This window comes from Pseudorasbora parva, chromosome 1 (assembly GCF_024679245.1).
Source record: "Pseudorasbora parva isolate DD20220531a chromosome 1, ASM2467924v1, whole genome shotgun sequence".
Classification (NCBI taxonomy): domain Eukaryota; kingdom Metazoa; phylum Chordata; class Actinopteri; order Cypriniformes; family Gobionidae; genus Pseudorasbora; species Pseudorasbora parva.
The window spans coordinates 61,607,199-61,625,473 of NC_090172.1; the positions used below are offsets into that span (position 1 = coordinate 61,607,199).

Consider the following 18,275-nt stretch of genomic DNA (forward strand, 5'->3'; position numbering starts at 1 on the left):
CACTGAGAAAACAACTTACAAGTTAAGCTAAAATTATACTAAAAAGGTGTATTTTTCATGCGGGTCCGGCTAATGGAGTAAAAAGCTCTTTTAAATGGAAGGCAGGAGTTAATTTTGTGTGTTACATGCATCGCCTCCTCCTAATAATGTCTGAAGGTTAATTTTAGACATCTTAAGATCTGCACAAAATGAATACTGTATGCCCACAGAGCCATACAATCTCTAAATAAATTAAGTATCTCCGATTTTTTTTTGTTTTTTTTTTACTTAATTAAACTGGCCAGGCACACATTCAACCACAAAACAGGGTATCTGCCAGTTTAAAGTGTGTGTGTGTGTGTGTGTGTGTGTGTGTGTGTGTGTGTGTGTGTGTGTGTGTGTGTGTGTGTGTGTGTGTGTGTGTGTGTGTGTGCGTGCGTGCGTGCGTGCGTGCGTTTGAATATATCATTCAATACATATGAATTAGAAGTTGATTGGATGTATTTGAACAAGTGCAATTAACATATTATTGTGCCAATCCTAATTAAATCTATATAATGAATGTGTTAAATAATGTTCTGTCTTTTGTTTCTGGGTGGCCCAGAGAAAAGTCACAAGAGTTTAGTTTATTGTGTAACCAAAATACCAATAATAAACAAACAAAGATTAAATGCCTAATTCTCTTAATAAACAAGCCTGAAACACACGGGACTTTTATTTTGAAACCTGTGCTTTACTACATCCTGCTGCTCATCAAAATATATGCACTCTTACAATCAGCTAAACATGTTACAATATAAAAACCATAAAGTAATCATCTACATAGATAATAAGCAATCAATTGGCATAAATGTGTGATTATCATTGATTGCGAACTGAATTGAAACTTAGGCCCCAAAATTCTCTTATAATGATCGTTTTGTTGAACCATTTAAAGATATTAATGGCTACATTTTGGTTTAAAGCCATAAAAATAGACGCCATTTGAGTGGCTCTTTCACTCACCCTCGGCGTCAAGCATTTTTGGGATGTCCAGGAATTTCTCTGCCACCTCAAAAGCAGTGTTCAGATTTCCAATAGGGTCATCCTTCAGAGGAACAACAAAAATCAGACACTTATGTCATTATTATACTCCATTACACGTCACATCAGTATGGTACATTTAGTTGCTCCGGGACTTTTGGAGGCACATACTGTCATTTTTCAGAGCTGCAGGCCTTATTTTCGACCCTATAGTTTTCTTGTTTTTTTGTTTTTTTTATAAATCACAAAATTGTCTTGTAGTAATATCTGAATATTCAATGACATAACTTCTTTGAAACTGTTCAAGCTAAATTAGGGGGATTTTTTTGAGCATTCGAGTCTGAAAATACACCTCAGGACTCATGTAGGGATGCACCGATTTTGTTTTATTTATTTCTTTACATGCAATTTGGCCGATTCTGATACTAGTTTCTGATTATTATTTTTTCCCAAAAAATGTGGCCAATTCCGATACCGAATGCTGTGCTTGTTTGTTTTTTGTTTTTCAAACAAATTGGCCAATACCGACTGCCGATATTCGTGTTTTAAGATCTTATTTGTTAGATCTTAAAACACGAATATCGCTCTGTAAGCGATTTAACAGCTCTGTATTTGCTCTGTATTTGCTCTGTAACAGATTTTATCTTATTTGCTTTATATATTTTGCTCCAAACTGATCTTAAAAAAATAATCTGTAGCCATTTGAAATGAGAGGAAACACTGAATTTTAACATGAACCAAACAAATATGCTACGCATGCAAAAGCTGAATGATCTGAATTTAGATTTGCGAAATTATGATACAGAAGACGAAACAAAAACAGCAGACGGACTGAATGAAAATGCAAGTTGGTCAACTTCCTTTATAAAGACTTTGTAAAATTTCCACACAAATGACATTTTGGGGAATGACTGCAATGCAGTTTGTGTGCATAGTCTGGAAATTGAGATTGACCAGCGGAAAACTAAACAGCAGGTGATGGTCGTATATATCGGGAGGAAAACCCAGCCGGGTCTGATTTATGTCTGGTTGGCCACTGCACCTCTAGACTCATAAACCATTGGAGTTTACGCTGTGAAAATGTAAAGATTGTGTGCTGAAATGGCTGAAAACTCCTCACAGAGTTTAAATGTGAAAGATGTTTAAAGGCAGCCTGATCAATAAAGAGCGAGGGAGTGTCAGAAAGCACGAAAGCATCACCTTTCTGAGTTTAGAGTAGTCGATGAGGTCCGGTCTGTGTCTGTGGATGAGGGCGCACAGAGCCAGGCCGTCCTTCCAGCTGAGGAACAAACACAACACGTTTACATGTGTTACCACTACTGTCACATCAACTAATGATCACAAATACGTCTAAAGCTTTATTAAATATTAATGATTGTTTTGATATTTACTAATATAGGGTTAAAAGCAAACGTTGTGTCTGTTAACATCATCTGAGCTAACATGAATCAACAATGAACTGATGTATTTTATTAACTTAATTTTAATTAACTAATAGGACCTTAATGTAAAATGTTGCCATAAATAAAAATATAACAAAATAATGCAGGGTCGTAGGCTAAAACTAAAACCATTTTCATTACTTGAAATAAAATGAATGTTATCTGAAATAAAAAGTCAGCTACTGTAGCTGCCAATGCAACATTTATTATTTTCATTTAGTTTAATTGATGTACTAAAATAAAATAAATAAAATACATATAGTATTTTTTTTAACTTTTTTTTATAAATACAATAAAATTGCTAAAACTAAAATTTTAATTAAACCAGAAAAAATATTAATACAAATATAATAGTATCTCATAACACTCAAACAATGAAGCTAAATGTGATATTACTTATTATTGGTTTGTGACAATTGATCAATAAAATACAATAAAAATTCTTAAATTAAAAGACTTTAAAACTTGCAATATATATATAATATTTTTTTTCAGTTTTTTTCACCTGTATATATATATATATATATATATATATATATATATATATATATATATATATATATATATATATATATATATATATATATATATATATATATATAATTTACAGTTTTAAAGCCTACTAAACTAGGTGATGGCTTTTAATAATTTTCCTATTAGTAGATATTATTAGATAGTGCTGGTATAAATATCAGCAATAATAGTATTAAAGTTATTTGGGATTATATTTGACGAGAATGAAGAATGTTTTGCATCTTAATGTGAGTTGAAATGCGTCCGTCGTTTCTGACAGAGCGAAGACATCATGAAGTGAACAATGAGAGGTTTGACTGGCGTTCAGTCTCGCACCTGATGTGGAAGTTCTGTACGTTAACGTTCCTGTAGGGGGCGGTCTTCCTCTGACACCACAGCAGCAGACCCTCTTTAGCAGACGTCTCTGTGGACACACACACACACACACACCATTGGCTTAATAAGACCGAACTCTGCTGAAGTGATAATGAGTGTTGAATTAGAAACATGAGCAGTCAGGTTGGTTCGTGATTGTCTTTTTCACAATGCAAACGTGTGTGTGGATGTGTGTGTGTGTGTGTGTGTGTGTGTGTGTGTGTGTGTGTGTGTGTGTGTGTGTGTGTGTTTGTACCCTCCACAGAAATGTCCTGGATAGCGAAGCGGAGGATGATGGTCCAGATCATTCCCAGAGTCATTTTCACGTTGCCATCAACAATCTCTGCAGAGCAAAAGACCGAATTTTGGTAAAATAATTTTGTGTGTGTGTGTGTGTGTGTGTGTGTGTGCTCGTTTTTGTGATATATGAGGACACAAGTGTGTATAATGACATGGGTATGACACCGGTATTACAGGAGAGGGTGAAATATGAGGACATTACACTTGTCCCCACTTTACAAAAGGCTTATAAATCACACAGGAGGAGTTTTTTTGAGAAAGTAAAAATGCAGAATGTTTCCTGTGATGGTTAGGTTTAGGGGCAGTGTGTGTGTGTGTGTGTGTGTGTGATGGGTAGGTTTAGGGCAGTGTGTGTGTGTGTGTGATGGGTAGGTTTAGGGCTAGGGCAGTGTAGGGTGTTAGAAAATACGGTTTGTACAGTGTAAAAACCATACACAAAAACAAGTTTGTGTGTGTGTGTGTGTGTGTGTGTGTGTGTGTGTGTGTGTGTGTGTGTGTGTGTGTGTGTGTGTGTGTGTAGGTTTATATATGCATTTTGTATTAGGGCTATTAATATTAAATACTTAAATGTGATCTAGTTAATTACCTGGTTTGCTGATCATTAAAGTTAATCACATATACCTTTTTAGATACTGAAACTTTACAAGGATGTACAAAAATGACAGATTTTATTATCAATGTAATAACTTTATATTTCTAAAGATAATTTATATTTCACTGAACATGTCCAAAGTGCACTAAATGTAACTTATGTTGAGAGTAAATTGAGCGCCCGGGTTAATACGAGCCTCCCACCTTCAGCTCCGATGGACACCAGTTTGACTCCTTTGCTGCAGATGTAATCCAGAGCCTTGTTGACGTTGGCGATCTTGTGGAAACGCATCTTTCCTTTATCAGGCTTGGGAAGTCTCTCACCTGACGGAAAAATATCAGACCCGAATGATATCTGTTATGATCAGATCATTATTTTAATGCTTGAGTGCAACTTCTGCATCTCTATTTGCAAAAACAATGCCTGCTTCCAGACAGGTGTCCCGAATCTGTCCTCGCCTCTGTCTTTGTTTATTGTCAAAAAGCCCAATCTTTTGAAAGCACCACAGATTAACAGTTTTACACTCTTCAGGAAATCAGTCTACCGTTACATATTACACTAAACGCATGTTTAAAATCAAAGCAAATAATATCCATTTCGATCACAATCAAAAGCCCTTTTTAGAGTCGGAGCGAGTAATGAACTCAATAGCGTGCTCTGATGAATCGCCACTGTAAGATCTGGGACACACACTGCGACTGTAAACAGAGAACATTTCATTTCATGTTCAGACCGCCGGTGATTTGATCCATGATATCACGTCTGTGGAGAAAGACCATTTGAGTCTCACTCACACACACACACACACACACACACACACACACACACACACACACACACACACACACACACACACACACACACACATCACACCACACTAAACTTTCTGCATTTATACATTTTCAGAAAGAATCAACTAAATATGACTTAAATACTTATTATTACTTTCCTCATGGGGACCAAAACAATGCCCTAATGATCTAGGGTTAAGTTAGACACACACACACACACACACATTTACACGCACACTCACTCAGACAGACTCACAGGCACACACATACACACGCACACACACACACACACACACACACACACACACACACACATCACACTAATTTTTCTGCATTTATACATTTTCAGAAAGAATCAACTAAATATGACTTAAAAACTTTTTATTACTTTCCTCATGGGGACCAAAACAATGCCCTAATGATGTAGGGTTTAGCTGGACACACACACGCACACACTCACTCACACAGACTCACAGACACACACACACACACACACACAGACTCAAAGGCACACACACATTCACATGCACACACATACACATACTCTCTCACATACATGCACACACACACACACACTCACAGACATGCATTCACACTCGCACACACACACACACACACACACACACACATCACACTAAACTTTCTGCATTTATACATTTTCACTAAACATCACTTAATATGACTTATATACTTATTATAACTTTTCTCATGGGGACAAAAACAATGTACTAATAATGTAGGGTTTAGCAGGACACACACACTCACAGGCACACACACATGCATTCACACTCACACATAGACACCCACTCTCTCACTCACACACACTCACAAACACATATACACACTCACAGACATGCATACAAACTCTCTCACACACAAACTCACATGCACACATACACTCAAACACACTGGGACACATACACTCACACATTCATACACTTATACGCACAAACACCCACACACATTTATACGCACAAACACACACACCAACTGTTCGTATCCTGCCGAATGTGCTGAAAAGGAACTGCGTATGTCACCATCTTTCCTAATGACTCCCCTAAGGATAAATAAATATGAGTCATGAGCTCAGTTTGTGCTGTTCAGTACTGTGTGTTCATTACACACTACTTCAGTCTGTAGTCACAAACTACTTTTAAATATGACTGTTCAAGCTGGCGAAGTTGATAATGACTGTCTGAGGCCTGTCTGTCTGTCTCGTCCGTCCGCCTGGTCTGTCTGTCTCGTCCGTCTGGTCTGTCTCGTTCGTCTGGTCTGTCTGTCTCATCCGTCCGTCTGGTCTGTCTCGTCTGTCCGTCTGGTCTGTCTCGTCCGTCTGTCTGATCTGTCTCGTCTGGTCTGTCTCGTCCGTCCGTCTGGTCTGTCTCGTCCGTCTGTCTGGTCTGTCTCGTCTGGTCTGTCTCGTCCGTCCGTCTGGTCTGTCTCGTCCGTCCATCTGGTCTGTCTCGTCCGTCCGTCTGGTCTGTCTCGTCCGTCTGATCTGTCTGTCTCGTCCGTCTGGTCTGTCTGTCTCGTCCGTCCGTCCGGTCTGTCTCGTCCATCCGTCTGGTCTGTCTCGTCCGTCTGATCTGTCTGTCTTGTCCGTCTGGTCTGTCTCATCCGTCTGGTCTGTCTCGTCCATCTGGTCTGTCTCGTCCGTCCGTCTGGTCTGTCTCGTCCATCTGGTCTGTCTCGTCCATCTGGTCTGTCTGTCCCGTCTGTCTGTCCTGTCCGTCTGGTCTGTCTCATCTGTCTGTCTTGTCCGTCCGTCTGGTCTGTCTGTCTCGTCCGTCTGTCTGGTCTGTCTCGTCCATCTGGTCTGTCTCGTCCATCTGGTCTGTCTGTCCCGTCTGTCTGTCCTGTCCGTCTGGTCTGTCTCATCTGTCTGTCTTGTCCGTCCGTCTGGTCTGTCTGTCTCGTCCGTCTGTCTGGTCTGTTTTGTCCGTCTGGTCTGTCTGTCTCGTCCGTCCTTCTGGTCTGTCTGTCTCGTCCGTCTGGTCTGTCTGTCTTGTCCGTCCGTCTGTCTTTCTGTCTGTCTCATCCGGCCGTCTGTCTCATCTGTCTGTCTGTCTCGTCCGTCTGTCTGTCTGTCTCATCTGTCTCTCTGTCTCATCTGTGTCTCATCTGTCTGTCTTGTCTGTTCGTCCAACTATCGGTCTGGTCTGTCTGTCTCGTCCGTCTGGTCTGTCTGTCTTGTCCGTCCGTCTGTCTTTCTGTCTGTCTAATCCGTCCGTCTGTCTCATCTGTCTGTCTGTCTGATCTGTCAGTCTGTCTGTCTCATCTGTCTGTCTGTGTGTCTGTCTGTCTCATCTGTCTGTCTGTGTCGTTTGTCTGTCTTTCTGTCTGTCTCATCTGTCTGTCTCGTCTCATCTGTGTGTCTTGTCTCATCTGTCTGTCTGTCGTCTCGTCTGTCTGTCTGTCTTATCCGTTCGTCCATCTGTCTGTCTGTCGTCTCATCTGTGTGTCTTGTCTCATCTGTCTGTCTGTCGTCTCGTTTGTCTGTCTGTCTGTCTTATCCGTTCGTCCATCTGTCTGTCTGTCTGTCTCATCTGTCTGTCTGTCGTCTCATCTGTCTGTCTGTCGTATCGTCTCTGGTCTGTTTGTCGTCTCGTCTGTCTGTCTATCGTCTCGTCTGTCTGTCTGTTTTATCCGTTCGTCCATCTGTCTGTCTGTCTCATCTGTCTGTCTGTCGTCTCATCTGTCTGTCTGTCTGTCTGTCTGTCGTCTCGTCTCTGGTCTGTTTGTCATCTCGTCTGTCTGTCTGTCGTCTCGTCTGTCTGTCTGTCTTATCCGTTCGTCCATCTGTCTGTCTGTCTGTCTCATCTGTCTGTCTGTCTGTCTGTCTCATCTGTCTGTCTGTCTGTCTGTTGTCTCGTCTCTGGTCTGTTTGTCGTCTCGTCTGTCGTCTCGTCTGTCGTCTGTCTGTCTCATCTGTCTGTCGTCTGTCTGCCATCTCGTCTGTCTGTCTCATCTGTCTGTCTGTCTGTCTTTCTGTCTGTCGTCTCGTCTGTCTGCCGTCTCGGCTCGTCTGTCTGTCTCTCATCTGTCTGTCTGTCTGTCTCCCGTCTGTCTGTATCGTCCATTCGGTTAGTCTGTCTGTCTGTCTGTCTGTCTCTCGTCATCATTACCTGAAATGACCTCGAGCAGCAGCATGAGTTTGAGGCCATTCCTGAAATCCTCCTCAATGTTCTCGATCTGAGTTCCCGCTTTACGCAGATGAGAGTTACACCACGCTGTGAACGTCTGAGAGAGAGGAACAAAGATCGTTAATGGATGTTTATCTGCAAAAAAAAAAAAAAACTTAAATACAATACATCTCACTTGATTTACAGTACGTTCCATAAAGTGTTTTTTAACCTATAGCTAGCTTAAAACCCTTCAGATTTAAACACATCTGTGATGAAAAAAAACTTTTCAAGAGTCTTAGTGCACATAGAAAACATTTTTTAAATTTCTACTGCTTTGCAGTCTTTTGCAGTCTCGCGCAATACACAGCTTTCTAAAAAAAAAATTCTAAAAAAAAAGTTAAAAGAAGTTCAATATCTCTAGACCTTGACCTTTTTTATTTTCATTGATCTGCATCTTGCGTTTTTACAGTCACAAGAAGTGCCTTGAAACTCAAAGCAGTATTCAATGTGTGTTTACCTAGTGTAACAGGAAGACAGAGCAGGACTTATTGAACAGCTCCTCCCCTTTTTAAAACAGCCAATAGTAGCCCTGATAGCATTTAGTTTAAATCACAGCTCAGCCAGAGCCGTAGAGCTCGGTAAAGACGCAGTTTCCTCCTAATCTCTAATCAGTTCTCCTCCACGTCGCTCTAAATGCAGCATTCTGTGCAGAATTCTTTCAAACGGGTCCGATATGTTTTTGTACTCTGTGCTCTCGTGTCTCTGGACCGGACCCCTCTTTAATGCATGGTCTGAATTGTTCCCTATCCCCTATATAGTGCAGTGTCTGAATAGTTCCCTATCCCCTATATAGTGCAGTGTCGGAATCGTCCCCTATCCTCTATATAGTGCAGTGTCTGAATCGCTCCCTATCCCCTATATAGTGCCGTGTCTGAATTGCTCCCTATCCCCTATATAGTGCAGTGTCTGAATTGCTCCCTATCCCCTATATAGTGCAGTGTCTGAATCGTTCCCTATCCCCTATATAGTGCATTGTCTGAATCGCTCCCTATCCCCTATATAGTGCAGTGTGTGAATCGCTCCCTATCCCCTATATAGTGCAGTGTGTGAATCGTTCCCTATCCCCTATATAGTGCAGTGTCTGAATCGTTCCCTATCCCCTATATAGTGCAGTGTCTGAATCGTTCCCTATCTCCTATATAGTGCAGTGTCTGAATCGTTCCCTATCCCCTATATAGTGCAGTGTCTGAATCGCTCCCTATCCCCTATATAGTGCAGTGTCTGAATCGCTCCCTATCCCCTATATAGTGCAGTGTCTGAATCGTTCCCTATCCCCTGTATAGTGCAGTGTCTGAATCGTTCCCTATCCCCTATATAGTGTAATGTCTGAATCGCTCCCTATCCCCTATATATTGCACTGCCTGAATTGCTCCTTATCCCCTATATAGTGCACTGCCTGAATCGTTCCCTATCACCTATATAGTGCAGTGTCTGAATCGTCCCCTATCCCCTATATAGTGCAGTGTCTGAATCGTCCCCTATCCCCTATATAGTGCAGTGTCTGAATCGTTCCCTATCCCCTATATAGTGTAGTGTCTGAATCGTTCCCTATCCCCTATATAGTGCAGTGTCTGAATCGTCCCCTATCCCCTATATAATGCAGTGCCTGAATTGTTCCCTATCCCCTCTATAATGCAGTGTCTGAATCGTCCCCTATCCCCTATATAGTGCAGTGTCTGAATCGTTCCCTATCCCCTATATAGTGCAGTGTCTGAATCGCTCCCTATCCCCTATATAGTGCAGTGTCTGAATCGTTCCCTATCCCCTGTATAGTGCAGTGTCTGAATCGTTCCCTATCCCCTATATAGTGTAATGTCTGAATCGCTCCCTATCCCCTATATATTGCACTGCCTGAATCGCTCCCTATCCCCTATATAGTGCACTGCCTGAATCGTTCCCTATCCCCTATATAGTGCAGTGTCTGAATCGTCCCCTATCCCCTATATAATGCAGTGTCTGAATCGTCTCCTATCCCCTATATAGTGCAGTGTCTGAATCGTCCCCTATCCCCTATATAGTGCAGTGTCTGAATCGTTCCCTATCCCCTATATATTGCAGTGTCTGAATTGTTCCCTAACCCCTCTATAATGCAGTGTCTGAATCGTCCCCTATCCCCTATATAGTGCAGTGTCTGAATCGTCCCCTATCCCCTATATAGTGCAGTGTCTGAATCGTTCCCTATCCCCTATATAGTGCAGTGTCTGAATCGTTCCCTATCCCCTATATATTGCAGTGTCTGAATTGTTCCCTAACCCCTCTATAATGCAGTGTCTGAATCGTCCCCTATCCCCTATATAGTGCAGTGTCTGAATCGTCCCCTATCCCCTATATAGTGCAGTGTCTGAATCGTTCCCTATCCCCTATATAGTGCAGTGTCTGAATCGTCCCCTATCCCCTCTATAATGCAGTGTCTGAATTGTTCCCTATCCCCTCTATAATGAAGTGTCTGAATCGTCCCCTATCCCCCATATAGTGCAGTGTCTGAATCGTTCCCTGTCCCCTATACAGTGCAGTGTCTGAATCGTCCCCTATCCCCTATATAGTGCAGTGTCTGAATCGTTCCCTATCCCTTATATATTGCAGTGTCTGAATCGTTCCCTGCCCCCTATATAGTGCAGTGTCTGAATCGTGCCCTGTCCCCTATATAGTGCAGTGTCTGAATTGTTCCCTGTCCCCTATATAGTGCAGTGTCTGAATCGTTCCCTGTCCCCTATATAGTGCAGTGTCTGAATCGTTCCCTGTCCCCTATATAGTGCAGTGTCTGAATCGTTCCCTGTCCCCTATAGTGCACTATGTGCAATTCAACATGTAGAAAACAGTAAATGAGTGAACAAGTGACCGATTTCAGCGGCAGCTTCAGCGTCTGTTTATAATGTTTATAATGGGGCGGGGCTTCAGATTCTAGAGAGGGTTTTCTCGTTTGATTGGACAGAAAATGGGTCTATCATTGATCTTTATTGGCTGAAGTGAGAGACTAAGTTTTTAACGCTTATATCTTCTAAATATGAATTTAGTCATTGTTTTGGAGCAACACTAGCTTATAGACAACAGTAAGACTAACATATTCATATTGAAAGCCAAGAAACTTACATTTTTATCTCAAGGGGACTTTAACAGGAAATATGAATCCCGTGTGAATGTTGCATTCGCAAGCATGATGTTCAAGGCAAGCAGGGCTGCCAACTCTCATGAATTAATTGTGAGACTCATGCGATTGACACTTCTCACGCCACACATTCATTTTCTCAGGCATTGAAAACAACATCACAGAGCAAAGAGGACACTGACAACACACCGACAGACGAGACAGAGACCGCTGCTTCTGATATCAAACAAATTCTGTCAATTTTATTACAAAATTCAAACAATAAAAAGGCCTACAGTTTTGGCGCTTTTTAATGTGGCGTGAACCCATCTGTGTTCCTCTTTTGTACTAGTTATAGCACCAAATAAACATGCACAAACATCAGATGGTATGTTTAAAGATACAGTACAACATGTGATCATTCAATGAGTGCTTAACGCGGAAAACGTGAATAAAACAGCCTGTGAACAATGTCACATTCAATGACCATATAGCATGTTAGTTTGCTAGAAATAGAGAGGAGCATTCTGCTGAATATATGCACTATTACATGTTTATTATATTTTTACTCTTATATTATGACAGATTTCCCTCTATATGTTTACAGAGATTTGTTTCCTTGAGAGAAAATAACAGGCCATACACTCTCAGAAAAAAAGGTTCAAAAGCTGTCCCTGGGGCGGTACCCTTTTAAAAGGTACACCTCTATTCCTAAAAAGTGCATATTAGTACCTCAAAGTTACATACTGGTAGCAAAAGTTGAAATATTAGTAATTGTCTAAAGGGTACTGTCCCAGTGACAGCTTTTGTACCTTTTTTTCTGAGAATGAACTGTACCTGATATTCAGCCAAATGAATCGAATCAAGAATCACAAGCTTATGAATCAAGTCGAAAAACGAGTTCCACTATCCCATGTGTCTTATTGGCCCTTATTCATTATTCTGAATCATTCTCTTCTCTAAGAATCTGACATTTTTAATGTTTTAAAGGTTTAACAATGAAAATGTGAACAAAATCATCTGTTAAAACCTCTGACTGCGATGTTGTTTTAATTAGCTATATTTCAACGATCTTATAAATATCCGTCACTCTCAGCGTGTGAGATGCCAGGAAGAGCCGTGTGCCAGTGATGTGGGTGTTACGGGGCAAAGCTGCTCGATGTAAATGAGTCTGAGTGTGTTTGTTTGTGCTGAGCGGCAGAGTAATGTATGAAAGAGGAGGAGGACTGATGAACAACAGGACATGTAGGAGTTCCTGATGAGAGAGACGGATGGAGAGGTTGAGAGCGGGAAGAAGGATGGAGGAGGTGTAATTGAATGTGGAGATGGAAGCCAGGGGTCTCTGTAGGGCTGAGTGGGTGGATCGCCAAACACACACACACACACACACACGCCAAACATAGGCTGCAGAAACTATAACGATTACAAGAGAGAGAATGAGACAAGAGGAGAAAAGACATGAGAAGAGAGGAGAAGAAAAGAGGAAAATGAGCAAAGAGAATGAAGAAATTAGATCAAGAGAATGGGGCCAAATGAGAAGAAACAAGAATGAGGAATGAGACTAAATGAGAAGAGAAGAGAAGAAACGAGGATTAGAAATAAGATGAGAAGAAACAAGAGAATGAGAAAGAGATTAAATAAGAAGAAACAAGAGGATAAGAAATGAGACCAGAAGGAATGAGAAATGAGACAGAATGAGAAGAGAAGAAACAAGAGAATGAGACCAAATGAGAAGAGAAGAGATGAGAAGAAACAAGAGATTGAGCAATGAGACTAAATGAGAAAAGAAGAAACAAGATAATGGAAGAGAGAAGAGAATGAAAAATTAAACCAAATGAGAGGAGAAGAAGGAAAAGGAAAAAAACTAAGAAAAGAAAACAATGGAATTGGAGAAAGAAGAGAACGAAAGACAAGAGAGGAGAGAAGACGAGAAGTTAGAAACCGAAAAAAAAGGATAATGAAAGTTGAGAAGAGATTAGACATGAGAATAAAAAATGAGACCTAATGAGAAGAAAAGAGAAGTGATGAGAAAATAAGAGATAAGACCAATTGAGACGAACCAAAGGGAAAATGAGAGATGAGAAGAAATCATGGAAGTTGAGAGAGGAGAAGAAAGAGACACTAGGATGAGAAGATGAAAACTGAACAGGAGATAACGGATAATGAAAGTTTAAAAAGAAGAGAATGAAAGTTGAGAAGAGCAAGGAAGACAGAAAAAAGAAGGGATGAGAGATGATGATGAGATGAAAACAGAAGAGAAGAGAATGAAAGTTTAGAGAAAAGGAAGAATTGAGAATGACTGACATTTGAGAAAGAAGAGAATAAAAGATCAGAGAGAAGAGAATGAGACAAAAATGAAAGGGAACAGAAGGGAAAATGAGAAGAGAAGATGAAAACAGAATAGAAGAGACATTAAGAAAGGAGAAGGGATGAGACAAGAATAGAAAGAATGAAAGATGAGATCAGATTAGAAGGAAAGAGTAAAGATGAAACAAAAGAGAGAGAAGAGAAGATGAATGTTGAGAGAAGAGATGAATGAATGAGAAAAAAAGAAGAGATAACGGTAGTTGAGAATGAGAGGCGAGAGGTAAGAAAAGAAAAACGAATGAGATGAGAGGCAGATGTGGAGAAACTAAATGCCTCAAACGGCCCAATCCAGAAGCTTTTCTTCCAAACAAGTCCGGGATGTCTCATCCCGAGCTCTTTAGAGGCTTTTAGTGGGACTGTCAGGAGCGTTTTGGGAACCTTTAGAGGAGACAAACTGGATGGAGGTATAAGCCTCATTAAGATGCGGATTGGTCGATCAGATCACAAAAGAGAGCTACTCTAATACAGGTGTAAACAAGTCTAAAACGCTCTGAGCTTGTCCACTTTCAACACTTCCAGAGGTCGTCGAAAACACATTCGACCGGATTGCTTTCCTAAAATAGCCTCACACTAACACGGTAGCATAATGAGGGTCCCTACATGCAAAGAGTTTAATAAGAAGATACTTTATAAAGACAGCACATTACGCGTTTACGGACAGCAGCCATCTTGGAAAACAGTCTCGACGAGTCGAGCCACGAACGCTGTGCTAAGTGAGCTGATCGATAGGAATTAAGTTTGTGAAATCTAATTTCATGGAAATGCATGCATTATATCGTTAGTAAAATATATGGTTGACTAACTACTAGGGAAGAAGGTGTCCCATACCTATAATATTTTTTAACAAAAACATCACTTAAGCCTAGTTCAGACTGCACGATTTTCAAACTCGTCGGGTCAGTGCTCTTTTCACACTGCGTAACTATCTGGGGTATCATTCAGTCACTGCTGTGTTCACACTGCACGATGGTTTGACGACAGAGGAGTTCACACTGCATAAAGCCGGGTGCACACTGTGCGATTTTGGCCACGATTTGGCCGTCTGAGACCAATTTAGCAAATCCTAAAAGATTCCTCTGATCCTAGGCTAAAATCTGACGTCTTTGGTCGTTAGTTTGACATGTTCACCGGCGGCCGATTAACGAGCGCTGCGATCAAATTTTACCTCAGACAAATTCTGGCAGTGTCAGAAGATTTGGCACACAATCCTGCAGTGTGACTTCTCCTACGAACACAGTCAAATATCTCCGTTTTTCAAGACAAACTATGACCAAAACGAGTGCTAGAGATTTCTTTGTAGCCAGCATTTCAGCCCCGCGTGTAATGCAGCTCACCGTCACTGAACGCGTCATTCATTGATGATATAAAACTCCGGACGAGTTTTCTAGCGCGCGTCCGTTTTTAGCGCACCTTCACTATCGTGCAGTCTGACATTAATGCCAACTGAGATCTTACAATGTGTCATGGCTTACATCAGGGATAATGTTTGTACAGTCTGACAAGGGACATTCGTAAAGGATTTTGAAAAAAATCACACAGTGTGCTGGACCCATAACTGAACAAGAGGAAGAATCGCCGACAACTCTCTATCTTCGGTGCGCAAACTACGTTTCCCAACTACACGTGCGATGTGACAAGTAAACAACGCGAGATCACACGTGCGTCAGACCGGAGTTCTCGCGCGAGACTTGGAATTGTTATTAAAAATGATAAACTGCACAAAGTTTGCTTCAAATTTTACGTGCGCTGATTTGTGGAGAAAAAGAAAAAAGATTATGGCGGAAGAAATTGTTGGAGAGAGAGAGGGAGCCAGGATTGTGTTCTGCAAAGACAGTTTGAGGTAAATAAACAATCTTGTAATGTGCTGCTGCTGTGGCTGGATGTGCAAATGTTTGGGCTTTGTTTCTGTTTGATAGAATTGTAAATATAATAATATATCTATTAAAATACTAATATTCTGGTCTATAACTCCTCCCTGAACCTCCCGCTGCCCTGTATCTCACTCTTTCATTGGCTGTCGGTCATCGCCAATGTAATTTTCAGTCAGAACGCAGTTCACACAGCAGGTTTCAATCGCCGACAGCTCCAGAAATTTAGCATGCCAAATATCTCACCGGTGTTGGCGATTCTCTCTGATCACGTCTTTGATTATTCACACTGCGTGATTGTCACTCGCGTGCACGAGCACCGATTTGCCTAGGATCTCGGGCATTTGTCGGCGATTTCACAAAACCTGTCGGCGACTCAAAATCAGGGCAAAAATCGGGCAGTGTGAACTAGGCTTAAGCACAGAGTTCACGGCTCGACTCGTCCAAGATGCCCAAGTTTTTCAAGATGGGTGCTGTCTGTAACTGCGTAATGTACTGTGTTTATAAAGTATCTTCTTATTAAACTGTTTGTACACTTACAAAGTTCCCAATGCTTCGGCGGTTTGCATGTAGGACCCTCATTATGCTACCGTGTTAGTGTGAGGCTATTTTGAGCCTTGTTAGTGGTATTAACTAGCGATTTAATTTTACTTAGTCTGTGCCCCATAGACAAGCGTTATAAGCTAATCTGTTTTTAGAGATAAAACTCTTTACATTCGCATCCCAGAGAACGATCTATTCGGTAACCATGTGTTAATTACCCCTAGGTTCATTTCTCACCGGAGTTGTCCTTTAACACAAGCCGTAAACAGGGCCTTGGAGACACAACGAGGGGAACGGAAAGGTCGAAAAGAGGCAGAGCAGGACGGCTGGAAGGAAGCGCTGATGGAGGAGGGGTGACAATGTCTAAATGTGGATGTGACAGGACACCCGAGACACAGCTGAGAGAGAGGGATTCCTAAGGAACACAGTAAGAGACACAACAGGAGCTCCACAGGCGCTTTTATCCCCTCAGAGTGCTCTCTGATACACAATATATGCGAACACATCTCATAAACAGCAATATTGTCCAAACACACACAAAAAAACACTTGCCTAAAACCAAAATGAAAGACATAAGCACTAATAAGCAGCCAATAATGCAACCCTGAGCCTTTAAATACCCACTCTTGGATGAGCGCAGCTGCCACTTCCACTCTGTTAAGTTAATTCATTTCCCAGCATCCACCTGTTAGTGTGTGTGTGTGCCGGTGGGGGGTGTCGATCTTTAACCGTGAGGTAATGCGCCATCAGAATGAGCGGAGATGTCTGTCTTCTCCAAACCCTACCGTGACGGCTGGGGAAGCCCTTTAATAGGTGACCTTTCAAACCACATTACGACTGACCTCTAGGGTCAGAGCTATTTTAGTCGGGTTGGGTTTAAATAAAAACTATCGCATCACCAACAAGTCACCTCAAATCTCCAACTCGCAGTCAGTGTGAACACACTTTATAACGGGATCACTGTATTTCGTTGTGACGTATTGGATCTCTGCTCTGAGATATAAAATATTAATGTTTTTTAAATACATTAATCACATCATAAAGAAATAGTGTCACAGATGAAGCTGTGCTGAGCCTGATCCTTTGAAAACATCATGCTAATGGATTTCCTGCTTACTTTGGTTTTTAAAATGAGTAATTTTTTGATAGTTATCAGCATTTTGTTCCACATTGTTGGGAAAAATTACTTTACAAAGGCCTATTCACACAGGATTAGTATTATCTAGGGACCTCTGTGATTTAGAAATTACTCCCCCACATATGAGTTGTCATCGTAGGTGCATGTCCACTGTGAGAAACAATCTAAAAAAAAATCCAGAAATCACAATATATGATTTTTTAACAATTTATTTGTATGATACAGCTGCAAATAAGTATTTGAACATCTGTCTATCAGCTAGAATTCTGACCCTCAAAGACCTGTTAGTCTGCCTTTAAAATGTCCACCTCCACTCCATTTATTATCCTAAATTAGATGCACTTGTTTTTGGTCGTTAGCTGCATAAAGACACCTGTCCACCCCATACAATCAGTACGAATCCAACTACCTACAAAGACCAAAGAGCTGTCCAAAGACACTAGAGACAAAATTGTACAGCTACGGGGAAATTGCCAAGCAGCTTGGTGAAAAAAGATCCACTGTTGGAGCAATCATTAGAAAATGGAAGAAGCTAAACATGACTGTCAATCTCCCTCGGACTGGGGCTCCGTGCAAGATCTCACCTCCTGGGGTCTCAATGATCCTAAGAAAGGTGAGAAATCAGCCCAGAACTACACGGGAGGAGCTGGTCAATGACCTGAAAAGAGCTGGACCACCGTTTCCAAGGTTACTGTTGGTAAAACACGAATATATCATGGTTTGAAATCATGCATGGCACGGAAGGTTCCCCGCTTAAACCAGCACATGTCCAGGCCTGTCTTAGGTTCCCATTGACAATTTGGAGTCATGGGAGAAAGTCATGTGGTCAGAAGAGACCAAAAAATAACTTTTTGGTCATAATTCCTCTAGATGTTTTTGGAGAAAGAAGAATGATGAGTACCATCCCAAGAACACTATCCCTACTGTGAAGCATGGGGGTGGTAGCGTCATGCTTTGGGGGTGTTTTTCTGCACATGGGCGAGGGCGACTGCATTGTATTAAGGAGAGGGGCCATGTATTGCGAGATTTGGGGGGAAAACCTCCTTCCCTCAGTTAGAGCAGTGAAGATGGGTC

General features: G+C 41.3%; 1 protein-coding gene across 1 annotated transcript in view; it reads right to left on the minus strand.

Annotated features, from left to right (window-relative positions):
• Positions 1 to 18,275, minus strand: part of actn3b (actinin alpha 3b) — a 53,894-nt gene that overhangs the window by 23,678 nt on the left and 11,941 nt on the right. Inside the window, exons 2-7 of the mRNA XM_067447335.1 lie at positions 8,141 to 8,255; positions 4,428 to 4,547; positions 3,589 to 3,675; positions 3,294 to 3,381; positions 2,203 to 2,281; positions 985 to 1,066 (exon numbers count right to left, since the gene is read on the minus strand). Coding sequence (XP_067303436.1) covers positions 985 to 1,066; positions 2,203 to 2,281; positions 3,294 to 3,381; positions 3,589 to 3,675; positions 4,428 to 4,547; positions 8,141 to 8,255 — 571 coding nt within the window. The remainder of the gene's footprint in view (positions 1 to 984; positions 1,067 to 2,202; positions 2,282 to 3,293; positions 3,382 to 3,588; positions 3,676 to 4,427; positions 4,548 to 8,140; positions 8,256 to 18,275) is intronic.